Below are 21113 nucleotides of genomic sequence, written 5' to 3'. Positions count from 1 at the left end.
ATGCGTGCATTTTAATTATTTTTTTTAATTGCTTCTTACGCCATACTGCTTTGGTTATTTTCTCCCTGGAAAGGCAAGTTACAGAGCACATTACGTCCTGAAAAATGAGAGTCTCGAGCACACTCTCCGTGTGATTTATTAGCTCCAATTACCTGGCTTTGTGGTGCTCACAAGCCCGAGTCCTGCTGCCGCGTCCCCGTCCCCAGCCGGAGCAGCGCGGTGCTCGGGTCCGGCCCGCCTGGCGTCTCACCCTGGCTTTGTCTCTCTTGCAGTATTCCCCCAGCATGACGATGAGTGTGTGATTTCCCTCCCCCTCCTCCTCTCCAGGATAAAGAGAGTCAGCTGCCGTTCGGAGGATCTCAAAGAATTATGCAAGAAGAAGCTAGGTGTATTGGCAGGGAGACGCGTGGCGGGGGCCAGAACCCCAGGTTTAGTTTCATGCAATAAAAAGGCTGAACTTTTTATTCCATAAAACATGAAGGACAAAACTTAAAATATTTCAAGACATGACAAGATCCTTCTTTGTGCAGAAGGGTTTATATATGTACATGACACTTCTTTTTGGAAACAAATGGAAGCCTCTAGCACCCAACTCCGATCTCTTTGCTTTGTTCTTTTAAATAAAGACAGAAACAGAACCCTGTTGTATGTTTGTGCCGTGCGACACCAGGAAGCTAGTCTAGATATGAAATCTCATGTTGTCTCTGTTGTAGTCATTTTTTAAATAAACTGGACAGTTTACAATGGTGGTTTTCGTTCAGAAGGCCTGTTTTTTTTGGATTTTGGTTTTTTCCTTTTTTTATTTTTTGGTTTTTGGTTGTTTTTTTTTTTTTTTTGGTTGTTCGTTTGCATCACAACGCTTCCTCCTCCAGTAACAAGATCTGCTTGTGGAAGAGACTCCACCACCTCATTATAAACTTGTTAATGCAGGTGACCCCTTACAGGATCACATCCTCGAATTAATTGTGATCTTACTCTCTGTGACTGTGGCATGCACTGTGTTAGTCTTTCCCCCCCTCTCAGAGTACAAGAAGAAATCTCTGCCCCTCCCTTCCCGAGAGTCCTTGAGCTGGTTCACTGCAAAATCAAATTTGACTTTTTTTTTTTTTTTTTTTTTGAATCCACCGAAAGAAAGGAGAAAGAAAGGGTTAATCTGACCTGGGACTTTGAAACTGTGATCTCCAGCTAACTTTGGTTCTTTTGGGGGCTTTGTTTGCTTTCGTCTTTTTGTTCCGTTTTGGTTTCTTTCCTCTTGAAGACGTGCTTTTGTCAGGGTTTCACTTCTCTTATGATTTGGAACTGGATGGAGATATTTTTTAAGGAATTATTGTTGTTAAAAAAAAAAAGAAAAAAAAAATGTATCCTTGCTATTCTGTAGGCTCGCTCTGTCATAAGAAAATAAAAAAAAAAAACTTAACGGGAAGCTCAGAAAAGCCCTCCCTGCTCCGGGGGAGGCGGCTGCCGAGCCGTGTGGAGGGAGGCTGGCGGAGGTCTGGGCTCTCTGTACATTACACTACCCCTGTAGTTGCTCTTTGTTTTTTCTCAAGCTCCATTTCTGCTCCATGTATATCATATTATGTAAAATATTATCTCCCTGGATTGACCCTTGTGCGGATTATTGAAAGCATTGTATCTTGTTTCAGTGTTTTTTCTTACCTTGTAGTCTGGTTCTGAAATACCGAGAGGGGAAAAAAAAAAAAAGAAAAAAAAAAAAAAGTAATTATTATACATTGTAGTTTGTGTACGATATTTGTTGATAATGTTTTATTAAAGGGATGTCTTTTTTCCGCACCCCTTCATTGAAATGTTTTTGGGAACATTTGGCTTGTTTTTATTATTCTGACTGCAAGACATGAGATGACAAAACTTTTTTTAGTGTGTAATACGAATTTTTTTAAATGTTTGCCTTCTTTTTCCTAGGCATTTTAATTGTGCTTTACCTGTAGAAAGTCGCTGGGTAGGGAGGGCGGGTGGGACGGGGGGGGGCTGAGGGTGTCAGTCTCATAGTTACAGTCAGGTTAATATTTTAAAAGTAATGCTAAGAAATGACCGAATGAAGATTTGTTGCATCGCAAAATGCGCCCGTGGGCTCCAGAAGGGGTCAATTTTTTTTCTTTTTACACTTTCCATCTTGTTCAGGTTTTGTTTTGTTTTGTTTTTCCTTTTTTTTTTTTTTTTGTTCTGACGCGAGGAAATGAAAGGACCGGTTTTAATGTATTTTAAAATGAATAGCTAAATTATTGTCTTCATTGGTATGGGATGGTTTTTTTTTTTGGTTTTTTTTTTTGAATGAAACGGTTCTCCCCCTTCCCCCCCCCATGCTGTAATAAATATCGACATAAACATTTGACCCCGGTGCGCTGCAGTTTGTTCCTGGTGCTGGCGGCTCCTCGAGGAGCAGGCGCCGCGCGAGGCTCGGAGCCCAGCGGGGTGCTGGGGGCACGTTTTGGGGTGGGGGCGATCCAGGGTGAGATTTTGGGGCAGGATCGTGCTGTGTAGGTGCTGCGCTGGCAGCACAGCCCCTGGATTTAGACTGGAGACAGCCCGGAGAAGCTCAGCCGCCCGTGTCGGGTTCATACCTGGAGGTGTCAGGGCTGGGGCCGTGCGTTCCTGTCCCTCTTGGAGGAAGCAAAGTTTGGCAACGTGGCCCCGTGGGTGTTTAGGGCTGGTGCACGCAGGGACCGGGGACTGTCACCGGGGACCGTGGTGCCAGCGGCAGGGCCCCTCCTGCCGGGTTTCAGGCTCATTTTGGTAAACACCACACGGAGAACTCGCCACGTACCCTCCTTGACAGGCCTCCTGAGCCCGAGCTGAGGGATAATTGCCTCCCACCTCGGTTTTCACTAAATTAAAAGCAGGAGGAGGCTGTGAGCAAGCAGGGCTGCAGGTCGGGTCCAGGTGAGCCTGGGTTTGTACCAGGCGAGAGCCAGGGGAAGGTGGTGGGGCAGAAATGCTCGCCTCGCACGGCACGAGGGATTCAGCCCACAAAATACTTGCTCTGCGTGCTGGATACCTGTTGGACTGCTGGCACAAGAGCTGGGCGAGTGGGAGCAGCCCGAAAAGGGTCCCTGGGGACAGCCTGGGCAGTGTCACAGCAGGCGTTAGCAGGAGGGCTGTGCCATCAGCCGCTCGGCCACCGGTGCTGTCACCACTTTATCCCTTGGCTGGCTCCATCAGCGTGTCCAAAAGCACTCACGGAGGTGGCACAGGCCACAAACATGGCTACCGGGGGCTGTGGTGGGGAACGGCCGTGTGGTTGTGCACATCCCTGTGCCCCTCCGGGCACCTCCGGGTCCCCCCAGCAGGCGCGAGCCGCCCCCTCCCCGCACGCTCTGCTCCCCGCCTGCCGCTCATTAAACGTTAATGGCCGCTTCTCGCTGAGGGAATGCCGCTCAGCTGCTGACGAGCCTTATAACTTATTGATGCCCACCCAGATGTGCCTCCCTGACCCGTCCGTCGTCTTCCTCCTGCTCCCACCTCCCTCGTACCCGTGCCGGGAGCCCTGCGCTGCCCACCTTGAGTCCGCCTCAAGTCATCTCAGGTGGATTTCTGAGGCCTCTTGTGACCAAAGCCAGCACCTGAAGTGAGCTCATTCCCCTTCTGACTGCCCAATATCTCATGGCCTCTGCCATTTTTCAAGCCGGCCGCACTCTGCCCTCATCCATCCCTCGCTGTGCTCTGGCTTTGCCTCTGCGGAGTCCTGGAGAAGGCAGGATTCCAGCTTTAGCTCCCCTTCTGCCACCCTTGCTTTGTGGAGCGGTAAAAGCATCTAAAGGGGCTTTGGCTCTGTCCCATGAAGTTCATCTCCAGACTCCCACATCTACAGGCACGCAAGGTGCTCGGTTTCTTCAGCCCCTGTATCACCACCGGTCTCTCAGCGTGTTTTGTCGGTGACCGGGGGCTGCTCGGGAATCCTGACGTGGCTGTGACCGCACCGCCGGCTGCGCAGCGGGGTCGCCGCCCTCAGACGGGCCCTGACCCACGGAAGGAAGGTGAGGGGAGGGCTCCAGCCCACGGGCTGCTCCCTGGAACTGTGCAGCAGGGTCCCTGCCACACAGCAGAGCCAACCTACGTGAAACTGAAGGGAAACGCCTTCAGAAACCACCATCCCCACACAGCACAACTATTAAAACGCGCTCCTAAATAACCGGGCAGAAATTACAGATTTAGGCAGATGAGCTGAAACGGGCAGCCCTCGCAAAGGCAGAATTGTTTCTCTTTGAAGCATTTTGCCCCCAACGACTGAGGGATTTTTTTAATTTAACTTAAGGGATGTATCCCAAGTCATTGCGTGCAACTGTTGATCTCGAGTGTGACTAGTGAAAATCTGTTTTCTGAAACCTGCAGCGTGGGGCTGTTTGATAGCCTGAGACGGGAACCCACAACTGGGATGTTGATCCAGATGGGCAGGCAGGATCACAAAGCACAGACCAGTCTCTGACACAGGATTCTGCAGCGACTATGAATTTCTTGGAAATGTGCTCTTCCCCGCCTTAAAATAGCGCAGGCTGTCCTGTGCCTTCCCATGTGCTGAAGGTGCAGAGCTGCAAAACATTTTACATTTGGTTGGAGCTAATTTAGCCTTCATTTTACAAAAAAAAAAAAAGAAAAAACACACTTAATCCTCCCATCTTAAAAAGAACGTGCTTCCTGCTCACTTCACTCTGGGTGGCAGGGAGAAATTCCTGTTTTTAGCAGCAAATACCCGTTACCAGGCACCAAAGTTTCATGCTACGTTCTACATCGCTTTCCCAAAATGGATGTTTCTTCATCAGTACCGGGAAGAGGTAAAAGAATTGTGGTTCTAAATTTGACAAAACAAGCTTGATGATTAAATAATTTGGGAACTAAGCATGGGGCGGTCCGTGCAAGCACACGGAAGCAGAAGCTGTGCAAAGGACGCAGACAGGTTGTAGGCAGCAGGAGGACGCACTGGGTGACTCTAACCAGACACCAGAGGTAAGCCCCTCAAATGAAAACCTCTTCATGCACAACTTTGTTTAAAAAAAAATTTATTTCAGTAGCAATATAATTTATTTTTGAACCAGTCCACCTTTCCTTAAATAAGTGATGGCTCTGGCAAAGAGAAGCAGCAGGTACAGTTGGTGAAGAGTCTTCTTTTGAGCTGAATTTCACACAGCGCCGTGCAGATACAGTGCCAGAAACTTCTTGAATGTTTCTGGCTGAACGCCATAGATTCCAGCGGGCTTCTGCAGAGGGAAGACACGGATGCTCAGTTTGCAGCGAAGTAATTAATGGAGACAAACAATGGCTTTAAACGCACTCAAATAAGACTTCAAAGGGGGTAGCTTCCGAATCGTGCTCTCCCTCCCCAGACGGTTTGTGTGCGGGTACTTCCACTGGCGTAACACCTGCTTAAGGCTCTCCAGTCAGAACGGGGCCAGTGCCCGTGTCAGCTCCCTTCAGCTGGTTTAAAACCCGGGCCACGGCCTCCTGCCAGCTCCCAAACCTCTGGCAGAGGTGAGAGGGCTGTAATTCCAGGGCTGCTTCCCACCTCAGGGCTGTTTCGCCCCCATTTGCTTACCGTAACAACTCTCTTCTTGACTTCTGGAACACACTGGGCTTTCTCATACAGGTTCTGATCAGAGTCAATCCAGACGAGGTTCTTTACGCCATCACTAGACACCAGGTCTGTTGTATTTAACTGGAACACCATGAACTGGAAGAGCTGGCCATCCGTGCCAACGCTCTGCACCACTATCGGCTGCTCCAAAACCTTGGGATCGTTCTAGGAAAGAGGGAAAACGTTTAAAAAGCCAGTTGCCACAAAAACTGTATGACTAGTTGCTGATTCTGCATCTTCGGCTTGGTTTAAAGCCAAGTTTTTAATAAATGTATTGTTACCTTGCCCAGAAAATTACTCTAGTCAAACAAGTTTTGAATGTAGATTTTGGATTTTAATTAAAATTCTTCCTTCAGCCTGCAATGAAGCATCAATTTGCATACCGAGCTGTGGGGTGGGTTCGAGTTCTACAGTTAAACCTACACCCTGCTGCCTACCTATTACCGCTCCGGTGCATGTTACATCATGAACACGCTCCTTGCCGAGGTGGATTTTTGGATCAGCAGTAACCATACCTGAAGGTTGGTTTGACCCCCGGCGTGGGAAGCTACGCTACAGTGTCATCAGAGCAGATCTGACAACTCCTGTACGAGCCACGGCAAGGGAATTTCACAGCTCCTTCCCCTGGCTGCAGTGCTAGAGAAAGAAGAAAGCAGGAGAGCGGCCGTCTCCGGTACGTACCCCGTAGAGCACCCTTGCCTTCGCCAGCGCGTTGCCGAAAGCAAACATCAGCATTTTAGCACGGAGCTGTTCTGGTCTGAACCTGTCAGGGTGAACGTTGGCCGATTCCAGGAAATACAGAGTGTGAGGATGAGGGTACGGATAACCATCTTTGAAACCTGAACGGCAGATAAGCACGTCAGAAATCCCTCGGTACGAGACACCACAGCCAACGTTTTCTCCCATATCTTCAGGAACCGTTTGAGTAATCTGCCTGGGTTTTTTTCCACAGAACTGCCTAGGCCAGGGTAAACTTGCACACCCTGCACCCAGCTCCACTGCTCCCTTTCCCATCCACTCCCACAGACGTCTGGCACAAAGGCAAGGGCAGACAGAAAATTGTTTTCAACTGCCAGACGTACCTGTGTCGTTGAGCTCTCTGTACACGTTCACTTCCTGAAGATCAATTGTAGGCGAGATGGGATAGAAGGTCTCCAGCACGTGCTCTTCAGTGGCCAGTATCTCCTCCTTGGAGGCTACTGGTGGTATCGGGGCCACGGAGTTCATGAGTATTCCATTCAGGCCACGGACCTGAAGGAGAAAGGATTCTGGGGAGGGAAATTAGGCTGCATTCAAACGTCACTAAAACAACATCAGGGCAAGGCGTACGTTTCCTTTTGGTAACAGCATCCCAGTAAGTCTTTGTTCTGCAAGGCCCACTCTCTCCCCGTCACCTCCAGACTAATCTTACATAGTAGCTCTGCTGCAGGCTCTTTTTCCAAAATAGCAGCGTTAATTACTAGCGTTAGTTTCTTAACTAAGCATATTTACGAAGACAACAGAACAGATTTGGATGCCAAAAATAAATAACCAGTTCTAAGACACTGCTTCTTTTCTCCCACTGTCATGTTGATGTTGTCTAACACCTTAATAACCTCCTTGGGGCACGTATCCTGTCACCATGCCTATCCTTACAGCACTATTTAAACCTGGAAGAATTGCTCAGTTCCAGAACTTGTTTCATTTTTTTCCAGGTCTTCAGCTTTCAAGCTAGTGGCTTTGTTACCCCTCTCACCTTAACCAAAAGAGACAAAGGCTTCCACCCCAGCAGCAACCAACCTCTTTCCCACACAGCTGCAATCCTGTAGTTTCTAGCCAACATTCTTTTAGCCAGGGAAGGATACTTCATTGTCATTAACCGGCACAAATGTATCAAGTCTTCGAACAGCACAGGGCTTTAGAATAAGGAGAGAAAAAAAAAAAACAGTTACATAAAGTAAAAATATTATCATGGCAGGCAGATGCTGCTGGGACACGAATGCTATAGAACATTACTGTCTGTAAAATATATAATAGCATAACATTTCCAAATGGTTAACACAGATTTCAGACTAATACCCAACAAACCAGCCTGGTTCCAAGTTGGCAGAGGTAATGCTTACCATTAGTTATTTTTAAAAATGACATTCTCAATCAGCTAGAACTGTATCTCAAGCAGAAACAGAGACCTTGGCCTAAAAGGAGCTTTAATAGAGTGTATGTGTTTACATTGGTACTACCGTTGACATTCAGAACTGTGTTGTTTTGTTTTTTTTTTATAAGGTGACAGCCTTATACAAAGGCTCTGACAGTTTTGCATGGTAAGTGAATCTCTCAGCAGCAGATCCATGCATGAGCTTTCTTTGTAGTGTTAAAAACTCTGGTTCTTAAACCATCTTCTTGGTGGTTTACACTAAAGCCATGCGCAGGACTGAGAACTTACCAATACTTTTCTCTCCTGGGAGCAACTTCTGTCGTCTCCCAGAGCCGCGCGTGCGCGATCGCACGGTGCACCGCCTCATCCTGGTCCTGGAGCTGGTGAGCGGGGTCATTGACGATGCTGAGCACCGACGGAGGCAAACCTTGCACCAGCTTTGTCTTGGTGAGCCACTGCGCTTGCCGAACCCCTGGAATCAGAGAACTGTTAAGGTTGGAAGGGAATTCCAAGAGCAGCTGGTCCAACCACCCCCTGCCACCAATGTCACCACCAAGCCACGTCCCCAAGCACCACGTCCAACTCTCCTTGAACACCCACAGGGACGGTGGCACCACCACCTCCCTGGGCAACCCATCCCAGTGCCTGACTGCATTTTATGAGGAGAAACATCTCTGAATTTCCACCTTGAGCCTCCCCTGGCGCAACTTGATGCCATCCCCATTAGAAACACGGGCCTGTTACCGAGACCACTCGATGGCTTGGCAGGGGTTCTCAGCATTGATTTTTAAGCGATAAACACAACATATTTCTTTGATTTTTGCACCGAGGGGGGCTGCCAGGCCCTGCGGGTACCTTCCAGCATGCGGACCCGCTGGTGGCACACGAAGCAGCCGCGCTCCTTGCGCAGCGCCATGTCCTCATAACGCGGCCCGGGCGAGTGCCAGGGATCGTGCCAGCCCCGCTGCCAGGCCGGGAAGCGGGGCCGGGCCAGGCCGGGCACCCGGTGCTGCCGGGCCTCGTAGGTGACCGTGTCCAGCTCCACCTGCTCGCGGACCGGCCGCCGCTCCGCCCTGCGGGACAGCACCTCCGGGGGCGGCCCGCGGGTGGTCCAGGGGGTGCGGGGCAGCGGCCCGCGGGGTCGGGGCGGCCCCGTGTGGGTGACGATGCCGCGGGGCCGCGGCCCGGCCCCCGCCGCCCGCCTCAGCGCCGCCGCCGCCGCCATCGCCTCAAGGGTCGCCGCCGCCGCCATCTTGTCGCCCTCAGGAGGGCGGGAGGGAGGCGGGGCGGTGCCTGCTGCCCGTGGTGAGTGACGGGGGAGGGAGCCAATGGGAGGTGAGCCCTGCGGGAGGTCAGCCAATGGCGCGGCGGAGGGGGCGGGAGGAAGGGCAGGTGCGGGGGTAAGTGAGGGGAGGGGGAGGGAGGGGGGAGAGGGGCTCGGGGCGGGGGGAGTTGCGGCCCCTCAGGGCGGCCCGAGCCCCCGGGCGCCTGTAAAGCCCCAGAGAACGCACAAAGCACAACAAACAAGCCGAGCCCCTGACTAACAGCGCCTTCCATCTTTGTTTCTGCCCGAATTTCCCCTCAAAAAGGCCCCTCGGGCAGTTTGTCTGAGCAAAACGCCCCCGCCGCGTCCCCAGCCTGAGCAATGGCCGCTCGCACCAAGCCCGGGTACACAAAGCTGGGCGCACGGCCGGCGATCCCCTGCCTTCCTCTTCTCCCCCCCAAAAAATCCAAATTATCGTCCTTCTCGCGCAGGGGTGAGGATTAATTGATGCTTGCACAGGAGCTTGCAAATGAAGCTGCTCCGAGCGCTATAAGCGCGCTTTTCTCCAGCCTCGTCACCCGCGGCTTTATAATTTCCTCCAGACCTTTTGTTTAAGTGGTACCGGTGTAAACGTGCTGGGGATGCTGTGAAGCCGTTGTATAAAAATAACAGAGTCCCTGAGAGGTCGGCATCCCGATTGTTGTTGGAGGAGCGCTTGCCGGGTGTAGCTCTGTGTGGGCCAGGGGTAGGAGATGAAAATCACGCTGTGCGTGCTCCTTGCCTTTTCCTACGTGTCTACATTTAAAGCCAAATCTGCTTATAACCAAATTGTTTGTTCATTTGCCTGTGAATTTACTGTTTTCTTGTAGCTGCTTGGCTCTACGACCCACCTTCAGCTCCATGGCCCCCCCCCGCTCCATTTTAAAGCCGTGCTCTGGCAGTGCTTGGGGTTGGCCAGCCCTTGTGGTGGACTGAGCTGCAGATTTTTGGGCCACTTTTTTTCTAGAAATCACCACCTTGGTGGCAGGACAGCAGAGGCAGCGGGCGCGTGAGCAGAAACGGAGCATTGCAGGCAGCAGTTCAGCTCACGGGTTTTCAGTTTTCTGCTTCCCCTGAGACACGCACGCAAGATGCTCGAGAGAGATTTCGCTGTCCTTCTCCAAGTAACACTCAGCTGATGGGCACGTGCTTCTCTTCATCCCGCTGTTTGTGATGCAAGGCTTGTGTTTTGCAGACAATGAGTGGAAATGAGGATGAGTGGCTGGCTCTCAAGCCCCAAGAACCTTCTCCATCCCAGTGCTGTGGCAGCGGCTGCAAACCCTGCATTTACGATGTATATGAGAAGGAGCTTGCACGATGGGATAGGGCCAAAGAAAAGCAAGACAAAAGCCTCCTCACGGAAGAGAAGGAGCAGGTCAATTTGTCTTCGTCGTGTCCTGGGGCCAGCGCTTTGATCATACACTTGCTAGCGAGTGAGGCTGTGGTGGTGGGTGAGGGACGCAGCGACAGATTAAAGCGGTGTCTTAAGACTGAAAATGAAATTCCCCAAATCAGCCTTTCCAGACCCGCTCCCCCTGCCTGCTCTCCCTCCTGTAATGTGATTTTCCCAGTGTCGGGTTCGCCCTGGTGTCTCGTTACAGCCCTGGGTCTGCAGCTTCTGCCAGGCCATGTGCTGCCCCCAGGCAGCCGGAGCAAACCTCTGTGAAAAGTGGGAAACGGGGGGAAGATGCAAAGAATCACCATTTTCACTGCTGATGGTTTCCTCGCAGAAGTTCCACTTTCCTGACCTTTTTTTTGTCTTTTCCTGTTATTATCCCTTATTTGAGAATGAAAAAGCTTGCATTGTGCGTGGCCTGGTATTCAAATAGTTGTCTTCAGAGTGTAATTTCAAGCTTGTCAGAGCCCTGTTACGTAAGATTTACTGTGCTGGGTCAAGCAAAAATGTTCAGTGTTGAAACAGCTAACGGTATTTCCTATTCCGAATGGTCATCAGTAGGTTTCCAAGTTGCCCCCAAAGCAGTGCTCAGCTCTTTTAGCAGTATTATTTCTATTTGTTTCCAGACAGGAGAAAATGAGTGCAGTGAGTCATAATAAGATGACCTTGCTGTAAGGTGTAAAAATGTAATTTTAAAGGGGGGGGATCCAAGATCCCAAAGTGCATACTGCAGAACACCGTAATGAATCAGCAGAGAGCTGAAATTTGCACTGGGCCCTAGCATTTAATATGAGCTCTTCTGGAGTCCTGAGTATCTCAGGCACTAAATTAGCATACACGTTTGCTTCCAAAGAAAAATGAAATAATAAAAGACACCATCTAACCAAGTAATTATTTATTGTTGTTCTTGCAGAGCAATAATTCAGAACTAAATCCAGATACATTTACTGCATTCAACATAAGCTCAGTGGAGCAGCTAACAGAGGACACCTACCAGTACAAATTTGAATTACCGGGAAATAGCAGTCTGCGATTGAGTTTAGGACAACATATCGTGTTAAGGTATTGTTCTCTGTGCTAGTTAAACAGTCTGCATTATGTAACCTAATATATAGGGTTTTGTCAATAGACAAAGCCTGCATACCAGGCAAATCATAATTTCTATAGCTCCATGATGATACAGATGAAAGGCCTCGTGAGCTCATTAGTTCTACTAATTTTATGGTAAAAGCCATTCCAAAGCTGTATTTTTCTTCAGCATTATCCTTGCATCGGTGGGTCAGAAAGAACTAGGTATGATTAAGAAAATCCATTTGCAGAAAAAAAGAGTCAAAGAATAGATGTTACAACAGATGATTTACTCCAGCGTGTTGGAAAGCAGACAATGAGCTGCTCTAACCCCAGGGCTCAGTATTTTAGGGTCTGTATCTTGGGGTAACTCAGCACCCACGGTGTTATTTCTGATGTCCAGGCATCTCCCGATTTCTGGAAAAACAACCCTCCTGTGTAGCTTACTGCTTGCCAGAAAGGGGTCACTTGGGAAAAGTTTATGTCTCTCTCAGCCATCTGTGGTGATCATTGCCAGTTAGAAAAAGTCGTGTTATGATGCCATTGATCTGTATCTGTTGACGTTATTTGTACGTTAACAGCTGATGTATACAGCTGGCTGGCTGCTGAAAGTACATGCTTCCCATTCCGCCCTCTCTCCTAATGCAGCCGGGGAAAGGGTTTGCTCACGTCAGTCAATTAACACAGTCGGTAGTGAAGAGCAATGTGGATACATTCTGTGGAAAGGGAAGACTTACATGGTAATACAGTCTATATTGACAGGAGCTCAGTTTAAGACTGTGCCCTAAATTTCATTAGTTAATTGCCAGATGCTGTCCAAACACAGAAAGAAAGATACACCCCAGCCCAAAAGGGATAGCACACTTACCAAGAAAGCATTTTCTCTCCCCTTTCCCGCTCTTGCTCACTGAACTGTTTCTCATAAAACATCTCAAGCCTCCTTCCACGGATGTGTCCGAGAGCTGAGCGTGGGGTACAGATGGGGCCAGCACCAGGAAAACAATAGATGCATTTAGAAGTTATGTCCCCCATCGATTTGTACCTCTCACAGGGAAATGTTTCGCATCTGTGCACAGGCTGGGCCATTGGGAAGAGGATCTGCTGCCTCCCTCAGCCTTGCCTCATCTCCCCAGGGAAAAGCACAAGTGTTGGTAATACCTGTCAGTGACACGAGTTACAGTGGCTTCCTATATTTCTCTTCTCAGAGGAGAGGTGAACGGTTTGGAGGTCCAGCGAGCCTACACCCCGATTAGCCCAAGGAATGCAGAAGGTTACTTTGAAGTTTTAGTGAAAGTAAGTAAGTCTATACAATATAGATTAGAGTGGAAGGTGCCAGGGATGGTGTTTTCTTTTAGGAACCAAGCACACTGTCAGTACTTCAAGTGAGACTGTCAAATCCCTCATGGGCTGCTTCTGTGTTGTTTTGAAGCAGTTGTGCTTTGCTGATAAAAATTGCTTTTTCTTTTTTTTTTTTTTTCTTTTTCTCCCACAAAACTGAAAGCAGAAGAAGGTGACACACAAACAACTGCTTTGCAGCATAAGCCCTGCAAAGCATTTGAGAGAGCCTCTCGGGAGCCTTGCGGTTGCCAGTGTGGAAAGAGGAAAGAGGTGCCCATTCCACCTCCATGACTTCATTCTGCCTTTTCAATCTGTCTTTGAAATCACACCCAGTAGTCCGCCCAGTTGAGCCACTGATTTTGGAGAGTCTTTGCCCAGCCCTGTCTCTCCCTGCTTTATTTTGCATTAAGGACACTCCTCATAAAAAGCTTTCATTTTGGTGAAAAATATGGGAAGAAAACGGGCAGCTGTGCCTGGTGTGCAGGCTCTGGAGCTGCCTACAGTCTGAGAAGTGTCCCCTTGAGTTCGAAAGGATTTTATAGGAGAACTTAGCTGGAAAATTGTCTGAATAAAGTCTGCAGGGCCCTTATAAATAGTCATTTTGTGTGGCGAATATCGAAGTGAAGAGGATTTTTCTGATATTGTATTTGTATGTCACTAGTGATTCCTCAGGGCAGACGCAGACTTTAGTATAGGTGTGAAAGTCTGAGAGCTGAGCGTCCCGGGTGGCTTGCACAAAATGACCATTTGTCCTCTGCCTGTCCTCCAGGATTTCACATTTTGGAGGTCTATTATGCATTGTATGTTCAAGCGCAAGCCCTGTTCTTTAGAAATGTGTACAGCTTGTATAAGACACCTGTGGGAGGGTCCTTTCACCATTCTTGTGGCAATTGGTGTGTGGTAGGGGAGAGAAACGTTGCATTTGAGTTGTATTAATAGGATACATTCACAAGATGACTGTGAAATTTCATGTATACTTGCTTATTACTCACAGGTTTTGCATTTCAATAATAATAGTAATGATTGTAATGATACCTTTCCTTTATATAGAACCTTTCATCCCAAAGGGAGCTATAGTTACTCTCTGGCAGTGACAAAAGAGGTTGGTAACACCCAGTGTAAAGCAGCCATTTTTATAACTCTCTCTGTAGGTTGTGGTGTATTTCACACTATTCAGGCAATTTTGGAAAGTACTATATTATTATTATTACTATGCAATCCAAGCACTGTTCAAACCCTCTGTCTCCTGTTATTATAGCATTGCATTTGTGATACTACAGTTAAGTGTGAGGGAGTTGCCATTTACAGAGCATAACCCTCTTTTTGAGTGATTTTATAATGCTAGGGTTTCTCTCCATGTAAAACTGGGTGTAGAAGTTTTCCCCCAGGAGATAATTATTTTTTTTTTCTCTTTGTTTAGAAAAATTCATTTTAAACCCACTCAATCACTTCTCACTTCAATTTTTGGAAATAATTTTGGTGAAAGAAGGGTTGTTTTAGGTGCCATTGCCATGGTCTGTTGGGAACGGGCCATAAGGTGGGGCTGACTTTTCTCCACTTGCCTTGGGTTTCCGTGTATGGTTGAAGAAGGCGAGCATCAAACACCATTCCTTTGATGCCACTGCACACTCTTTGCACGAGACTAAGTGCCAGCCCAGGGCCCTCTGAACATAAAACATTTCTGACAGTAACTCAGATTCTGGATGTATGTATATGATGCATTTACATTTTGAATCTAACAACCAGTGCAAATAGATCTTAATGGCTAAAGTATCTTATTTGAGGTTGTTACAAGGGGAAGAGTATCCGTGCTCTTTATTAGCCAGCATTGCTTGCAAGCACAGACACACGCTTGCTGTCTCACTTTTTCTTAGCTGCTTTGTGGTTCACCAGTTTTGTTTGCCTGCAGTGCTGCTTGGTGGCCAGCCAAGGCACTGAGGTGTGGAGCTGGGCTTCTGTCCATCGTGCATGCAGAAAACACCCCAAAGTACCTTTACATCAGGTGATGTGGGCTGGGGACTTCGAAGGCTTGTATCAAATCCCATCTTCTGCCCTCCGGTTGTGCGGCTCTTCCTCAGGCTTATCAGTGGCATCACCTCTATGCGAGACCAGTTGTCTGCCACCACTGTTAGCCTTATCTGCTCTTGTGGGGTGGGCCAGACGTTGTTCTCCGGCCAGACCACATAAAGTGTGGCCATTCCTTTGTGCATATTCATTCTCATCAACCATAAAGTCATTGTACAAATAGGACACACACAGAGAGCGAGCAAGAGAGCACATTACATCCAGCAACAAGGCTGCTTGGATAAGCCCTTCATTTTTCAGCATCTCCTTGCTTCTCTTTTTCTTGCAGGCACTGACCCTTTCTCATCAGTCACAAGTGAAGCTCGCATTCCTGTGGGGAAAAAGCCTCGATAATGTGTTTTTTTTTTTTTTTTTTTTTTTTTTTTTTTTGTGCTTGGTAGAAAGTGAAGCTTTTTTTCACCAATGTTTTTCTTCTGCAAGGCCCACATTTACATTTTTTTTTGACATGTGGAGGCATCCCTTAGCATCCAGATGATCTGTTCTGAAAACAGAGCTTTACAAATGAGAAACCTGACTTTGGGTCACTAATTGTATCAACACAGCATTCGGGAGACCGAAATAAAGGAAGAGCTATGCAGTGTTTATATAACTATCAGTACCCAGAGGGCATTTCCAGATCCCATACCCTGAGATCTGGAGAACACTTGAAGACTTGGACTGTGCTTTGCATTCAAGACACTCTTCTCTGTGTGCTTTGTAAGCAAGAACTCTGATAAGCTTTTTCCAGTTTTGGAAATTCAGACTGCATGAGAGTGGGTTGTGTTTACATTATAGTCAAGCTGGAATGGATCCAATATGATTTAATTTAAATGTCTTTGTTTGGGGTATAACTTTGAATTATTTTTTCAAATAGAGCGATCTTTCTTTCTTTTTAAATGCAAGAAATGTTTTTTGCCCCCTTCTCGTTTAAATGTAGATAACTTTATAATTGACTTTAAGCTGGGAAACTTTCCAGCAGAGTATAATTATTCTTTTCTTTTGTGCAATGTTTTTTATTAGTGCTATGAAGCTGGGCTAATGTCACAATACATAAAAACTTGGAAAAAAGGAGACACGGTCTTTTGGCGTGGGCCGTTCGGAGGGTTCCCATATCGACCTAATAAGGTTAGTTTCCTAAGAGGCATTGGATGTTTCAGCTTGTGGCAGCTCGCTTTGTTTAATACTCCAAAGGGAAGACATCAATTTGATTACTGTTTTCATGATTATTTTAGGGACTTCCTGGGTTATTGTACGGTGCTACAGCATTAGCAGTCAGCTGGAGAAAGCAGACCTTATTGAACTGCAGCATATTTAAGGAGGAAGAGGAGAGGGAGGTGGGTGGGAGACTGGAAAATTAGCAAGGCTGTCTGTTCATCACTTGCATTAAACGTTCTGGATTTGTTTAAGAAAGGGAACTTATTCTGCACCAGCGATGAGTGCAGATTGGTTTTGCCGTGTTTGAACCACGTTGCTGTTTTGTGACTGAGCACGAGTGAAGAAGAGATGTTGATCTTCTTCTCTCCTGGGTGTTCCCTGAACTACAGCAGCTCCAGTGAGGTGTCACATCATCCAACCACTCTGCAAATGCTGATCCTATCTACTGATACTAGGCTCTCTGCAAAGAAGGGCAGATCCAGTTTCAGGGGAAGGCTTCTCACACAGACTAATTTCGTTACTAAATTCTGACCTTTCAAATGAGAAGCAGAATCGAAACATTGGTCATTAGGATCCCAAAGCCCCATTTCTTCTTGTTCTTTCTTTTCTTCTTCTTCTATTTCTTTTTTTTTTTAACCAGCAGAAATAGGGCTGTAAAATCCCAGTGGCCAAACTCCATGCCGAGCAATTGTGTTCTGCTTCCTGAAATAGTGTCCCTGCTGTGTTAGGCTACTGTTCACTTCTGTTCCTAAAAGCTTCCAGATCATCTGGGACAGAGCACAGCAGCCATGCCTAGAAGTGGGTGCATTCAGGGGCTGGCTGGGTGATCCTTGTATGTGCAGTGTACAAAGCACCTGAGCAATCCTTGAAACAGCTTGCTGTGGAAGAACTGTTAATATTTATGAATTATAACAAAGGTCCTGAATATAAATTTCTGAGTAAAATTCCTTTTTTTTTTTTTTCCCTTCCCTCTATTTGCTGCCCATAGCATAGGATTTAGATTCAGGCAGATCAAAGCCATTCGAAATAAACTGCCCCCAAAGCAGCCCCTGAGCAGCAGCCCCTTCCCACCAGCAGCCTCCTCCAAGAGGCTGCTGACTGTCAGGATAGGTGAGCGTCCAAACTGCAGAGCCTGTTTCATGGCAAGGTGGTCAAACTTCAGGCCTGACCTTCCGAGATCTTACAGACCGTGCGTTCCCACTGGCTCTGACTAATTAATGGTTTGTATAGCACAAAGGAAGTCATTTCAAATTCAGATGGATGTGTGCATGAGAGATGTGTTCAAGCTCTCAGTGAAGTTGGTAGGAGTTGGACCAGTTCCTGTCTGTAGCAAATCCATCTGGACGCTGTTCGTGCTGATAGCTTCTCTGCTATATGTAGTCGCACTCCACATCTTGAAGCCCTCTGGCTTCCAGCACCCCGTCAGACTTTGGCTGTAGAGGGTTGGGGTTACCAAATCCCTGGCTGTGATGAACAGGGCAGGCGTAAGATGGTTTAGGAGGGAGGACCCCAAAACACAGGGTTAAGACCCACTTCTGGGATTGGTGCACTGGTAGGTGAAGTGCTGGGAACCAGCACCCTACTGCCTGCATGTCAACCCACAGTGGGTCAGCACAGTGTACAGCTGAACTGAAACTGAAATATAAATGACCTGGAATGAAGGCTAAAGTTATAAATGTTTATATTTGGATATAATCCAGTTTCATTAAGTTTGGTATATAAAAATCATGCAAATGCTGTCTGTAATACTTGATGGATTTTGTAGAAAAATGCATTCTGAGATTTGCATTTACCAGTTCATGCCCTGGTACCTGATGTGGTCTCTCTGTTGGGACCCTTTACCAGTGTGGCAGAAGGAGGAACTGGCAACGAGCACGTTTGTTTCCAGCCACAATGGTTAACTCAAAATTCTGTTTTGTTGTTAGCACGGAGAACTCCTCATGCTGGCTTCTGGCACTGGCCTCGCACCAATGCTTCCCATTCTCCAGTCCATAACAGATGATGAAGAGGATGAAACTTTTGTGACTCTTGTTGGCTGCTTCCGTACATTTGAAACAATTTATTTGAAACCTCTTCTCCAGGATCTGGCTCGGTACTGGAACATCAGAATATTTTATGTCCTAAGCCAGGTAAGTAAATGGATATGAAGTGGATTTATGTGAGGGTTCTGTCAGCTGGACAAACCTTTTCTGTCAGTGATCTTAATTCTTTCCCAGTCATCAAGGCTACTTTGTGATCTAGCAGCTGCTGTTCTTAAATGTACTAAATATTCTCATGCTGCTAGCAGTCTGAAGAATTTCAGGGAAGCAACCATTGCTGCTTGTCCCTCTTTGACCCCCTCAGTAGCCCTTCTGTTGGCAAGGACCCACTGATTCATAGTCACCATTGACCATTTCCCCCCACTTCAGACAGTTGTTGCTGCACCTAAGCATTTATGCAAAGAAAACTTGACTCTGGGAGACTCGCAGCAAATAAACTATTTCTTTTTTCCTAATACCAGTGCCTTAGTCTGTCCTTATCTTCCATTCATTGCTCATGGCTACATCTCTCTTCTTCTAGGATGTTAGCACCAACTTCCCAGCAATTATTTTTCCCAGCTGACCCATTTTCAAACTTTTTAAAGTTGCGTCCCACTCTCTAAAATTATTTTCTACTCCAAATCCATGGGATGAGGGCATACCTCTCTCAGTGGTCTTATGATTTGAGCAGTCGTTTTCATTTTCATTTGGTCCCAAAGTTGCCTGTGTTCTGCACAGATTTGGTAGTTGAAAATTATTTCCCTCAGAAATGAGGATTCATTGCAGGGAGGATATAGAAAGAATTATTTATGCTAAGGGAATGAATCCCATTGCATTTTTAGCTCCTCAGATGAATCATTTTTTGTATCTCATGGTGGATCTGCCTCATACATTATGTTCCACATATGGCCTTGGCAAGTTGAAATTAGGTATAGAGAAAAGTACTTGTGACTTAGGCATCCCCTCAGCCGTTCTGTAGGAGTGTAATCAGCAATTGTCTCTGGTGACACAGGTTAGGTACCCTTTTCAGGACGGTGCTTTCTCAAGAGCCTGAGGAGGTCTTGAAATTCAACCCAGGGAAGGGCAAGAAACCCTTCTGACCCCTGTCAACACAGCCTGCACATGTACATCTCTCCCTTTTGTCTCTTCTCTTAACGGGTTTGTTAAGAGAAAGCTCTGAGTGGTGCATCTTCCTTTTTAGGATTATATGTGCCTGTCCCAGTGTTTCACTCTGCTGCCAGAGTGAGTACTGCTCCCATCACATCTCAACACTTCCATATCTAATTAATAGCAGGGGGGGTCCTGCTGGATCTGACATTTCTCACGGGATCAGCGCCGTGTCTGCAGCAGGGCTGGCTTCCTTTCAGTTGCTTTGGTCAAGGGAGATGGGACTGAAAGAGGCTTGGGAATGGAAGAGGCAATGGGGAGGAGTAGTCTTGGGACTTAGGACTGGGGAATAGAGAAGGCATGGTGGGAAGTGGTTCCCAAAGGAGAAGGTTCCGCAGTGCTTCTTGGCAGTAGTTACACTCTGGTTTTGTTCAGTCCCCTCTGAATTGGTGGCCAGATCCAGTGGCAGGGAAGGATTTAATCTGGGCTTTGCAAGAGTAAAACAGCTCTTGGAATGGGTCATTTCTACCCAAATGGAGTCACAAGGGTGAAAAATATCCTGTGGGGAAGAGGGAGACTTGGCTGTAAGCAATTGACTGTCCTTTTCACTGTGGCACACTGCAAAGCTTTTTGCCTTTTCAGGAAACGTCACTGGAAAAACTTCCTTGGAGCTATCAGGAAAACACGTACACTGGTCGCCTAAATGAAGACTTGATGAAGACGATAATAAATTCCTGTCGAAGAAAGCCATTCGTATTAATTTGTGGCTCTCCTGCGTTCAGTGAGGATATGAAGAGATATCTGAAAGCTGCAGGGATTGAAGAAAATTCCTGTTTTGTCTTTTAACAGGATATTCCTGACTTAAGAAACCTCAGGCCAAGCCTTGGACATCCTTGTTTCAAGACGTAGATTATCTAGATGACTGATTTTGAGCAGAGATCCTTGTGCATATACTTTCATAGGCCTTTGGCTCAAATATTTGCCTCCATTATGATTCTCAATCTTGAGAGTGTTTTAAGGATCGGGTGGCCTTCCAGAATGACTGCTGCAACCACCCAGATGTCAGGGAACAGCATACTAATTTCAATAGAAGTCTTCACATGCAATTTTGAGAGAGATCTCTTAAGGGTACTAAGAAACATCCAAGTATAGAGCTCTGCTGTAATATGAAGACTAATGATGTGCTTTGAAATCCATGTTAGTCTGCAGTGGCATTGTGCCCTGTTAAATGTACCCTGGGGAGATTTAATCCTCGGGGAGAAGATTGCGTGGCCAAAGGAACAGCAGAGCACTGGCACAGCACTCTGCAGTCTGTGGGGTTCACAGAGTTGTGTTGTTATCTTGCTGGGTGATACCAGGCAAGCCACTTCAGCCTCTGTGTGCCTCAGTTGCCTTGTAGAACACTAATATGGGATGAAAATCCTGCTTTCTGTAAAGCGACTTTTTTTTAAAGAAAAATCTATATATGAGGATGGAATTACATGTGCTGCCCAGTGAGGACTTGCACTGCCTGCTCTGAACCTTAACCCTTGCAGTGCTACCTGGGGGGAGAAAGGGAGTGTCCTAAATGTCATTGTGAGAAACCATCGGGGCTGTAGCTGCTGTCTGTCAGGGAAGATGGCTCTGTGCTTTTCATGACCCCTAAGTGTTGTGTAACAGCCCTGGTTCATTAAATCAAAGTTTTTTTCCAAGTTCATAGCTGTTTCTTTTTGTCACAGGACTTTAGCAGAGTGGAAGTGCTCTAAGCATATGAGAGCAACACCCAAGGAACAAAAGCTTCACAGGAACCCAGCTTTGCGGGGATGCTCCCCTGTGGGGCACAGCAGAGCCATGCTCTGTGCAGCCCTGGGGCTGCCATGAAATTGCAGTCCGTGCGCTCCAGCCCCTTCATTTTCTGTCCAAGATGCTGTTGCCCTTGCTTTGAGATATCCTCTCTCTACTCCTTC

At 47.2% G+C, this 21113-nt stretch overlaps 3 protein-coding genes across 15 annotated transcripts in view; 2 read left to right on the top strand and 1 right to left on the bottom strand.

Annotated features, from left to right (window-relative positions):
* SSBP3 (single stranded DNA binding protein 3) overlaps positions 1–746 on the top strand; it is a 46016-nt gene extending 45270 nt beyond the window's left edge. For 8 of the 9 annotated variants that reach the window (XM_084528480.1, XM_084528478.1, XM_084528482.1 and 5 more), the window contains one exon: positions 273–746. In XM_084528480.1, the coding sequence (XP_084384606.1) occupies positions 273–302 (30 nt within the window). In that variant the 3' untranslated portion in view covers positions 303–746. The remainder of the gene's footprint in view (positions 1–272) is intronic. The other variant, XM_084528483.1, reaches the window with a different exon arrangement.
* Positions 747–4995: 4249 nt separating this feature from the next.
* Positions 4996–8985, bottom strand: MRPL37 (mitochondrial ribosomal protein L37). The gene is made up of 7 exons (XM_084528465.1): positions 8574–8985; positions 8007–8190; positions 7364–7479; positions 6667–6852; positions 6266–6423; positions 5546–5749; positions 4996–5210 (listed from the first exon to the last, which is right to left on the bottom strand). Exons 1-7 carry the CDS (start codon positions 8968–8970, stop codon positions 5133–5135), a joined length of 1323 nt encoding a protein of 440 aa, XP_084384591.1. The 5' UTR covers positions 8971–8985; the 3' UTR covers positions 4996–5132.
* On the top strand, positions 8895–20861 carry CYB5RL (cytochrome b5 reductase like). Of its 5 annotated transcripts, none has more exons than XM_084528467.1 (7): positions 8895–9023; positions 10217–10396; positions 11331–11479; positions 12691–12778; positions 15908–16012; positions 17968–18171; positions 19810–20861. In XM_084528467.1, the coding sequence occupies exons 2-7, from the start codon at positions 10220–10222 to the stop codon at positions 20011–20013; spliced, it is 927 nt and encodes a 308-aa protein (XP_084384593.1). In that variant the 5' UTR covers positions 8895–9023; positions 10217–10219; the 3' UTR covers positions 20014–20861. The 5 variants fall into 5 exon arrangements, with proteins under 5 accessions (XP_084384593.1, XP_084384595.1, XP_084384592.1 ...); XM_084528469.1 differs by having other exon boundaries at positions 9014–9053; XM_084528466.1 differs by lacking the exon at positions 8895–9023 and adding an exon at positions 9105–9118.
* Positions 20862–21113: the final 252 nt, after the last annotated feature.

This window comes from Aythya ferina, assembly GCF_964211825.1.
Source record: "Aythya ferina genome assembly, chromosome: 8".
Classification (NCBI taxonomy): Eukaryota; Metazoa; Chordata; class Aves; order Anseriformes; family Anatidae; genus Aythya; species Aythya ferina.
This window is presented reverse-complemented; position numbering and strand designations above follow the sequence as displayed.

Excerpts from the sequence above, each read along its gene's own strand:
- MRPL37 (XM_084528465.1), bottom strand. The coding sequence starts at position 8,970 with ATGGCGGCGGCGGCGACCCTTGAGGCGATGGCGGCGGCGGCGGCGCTG. Across the intron at positions 8,191-8,573 it reads GCGGGTCCGCATGCTGGAAG|GGGTTCGGCAAGCGCAGTGG; the intron begins GTACCCGCAGGG and ends CTCTGATTCCAG. Across the intron at positions 7,480-8,006 it reads CCCAGGAGAGAAAAGTATTG|CCCTGTGCTGTTCGAAGACT; the intron begins GTAAGTTCTCAG and ends CTTATTCTAAAG.
- CYB5RL (XM_084528467.1), top strand. The coding sequence starts at position 10,220 with ATGAGTGGAAATGAGGATGAGTGGCTGGCTCTCAAGCCCCAAGAACCT. Across the intron at positions 11,480-12,690 it reads GGACAACATATCGTGTTAAG|AGGAGAGGTGAACGGTTTGG; the intron begins GTATTGTTCTCT and ends TTCTCTTCTCAG. Across the intron at positions 18,172-19,809 it reads TATTTTATGTCCTAAGCCAG|GAAACGTCACTGGAAAAACT; the intron begins GTAAGTAAATGG and ends TTGCCTTTTCAG.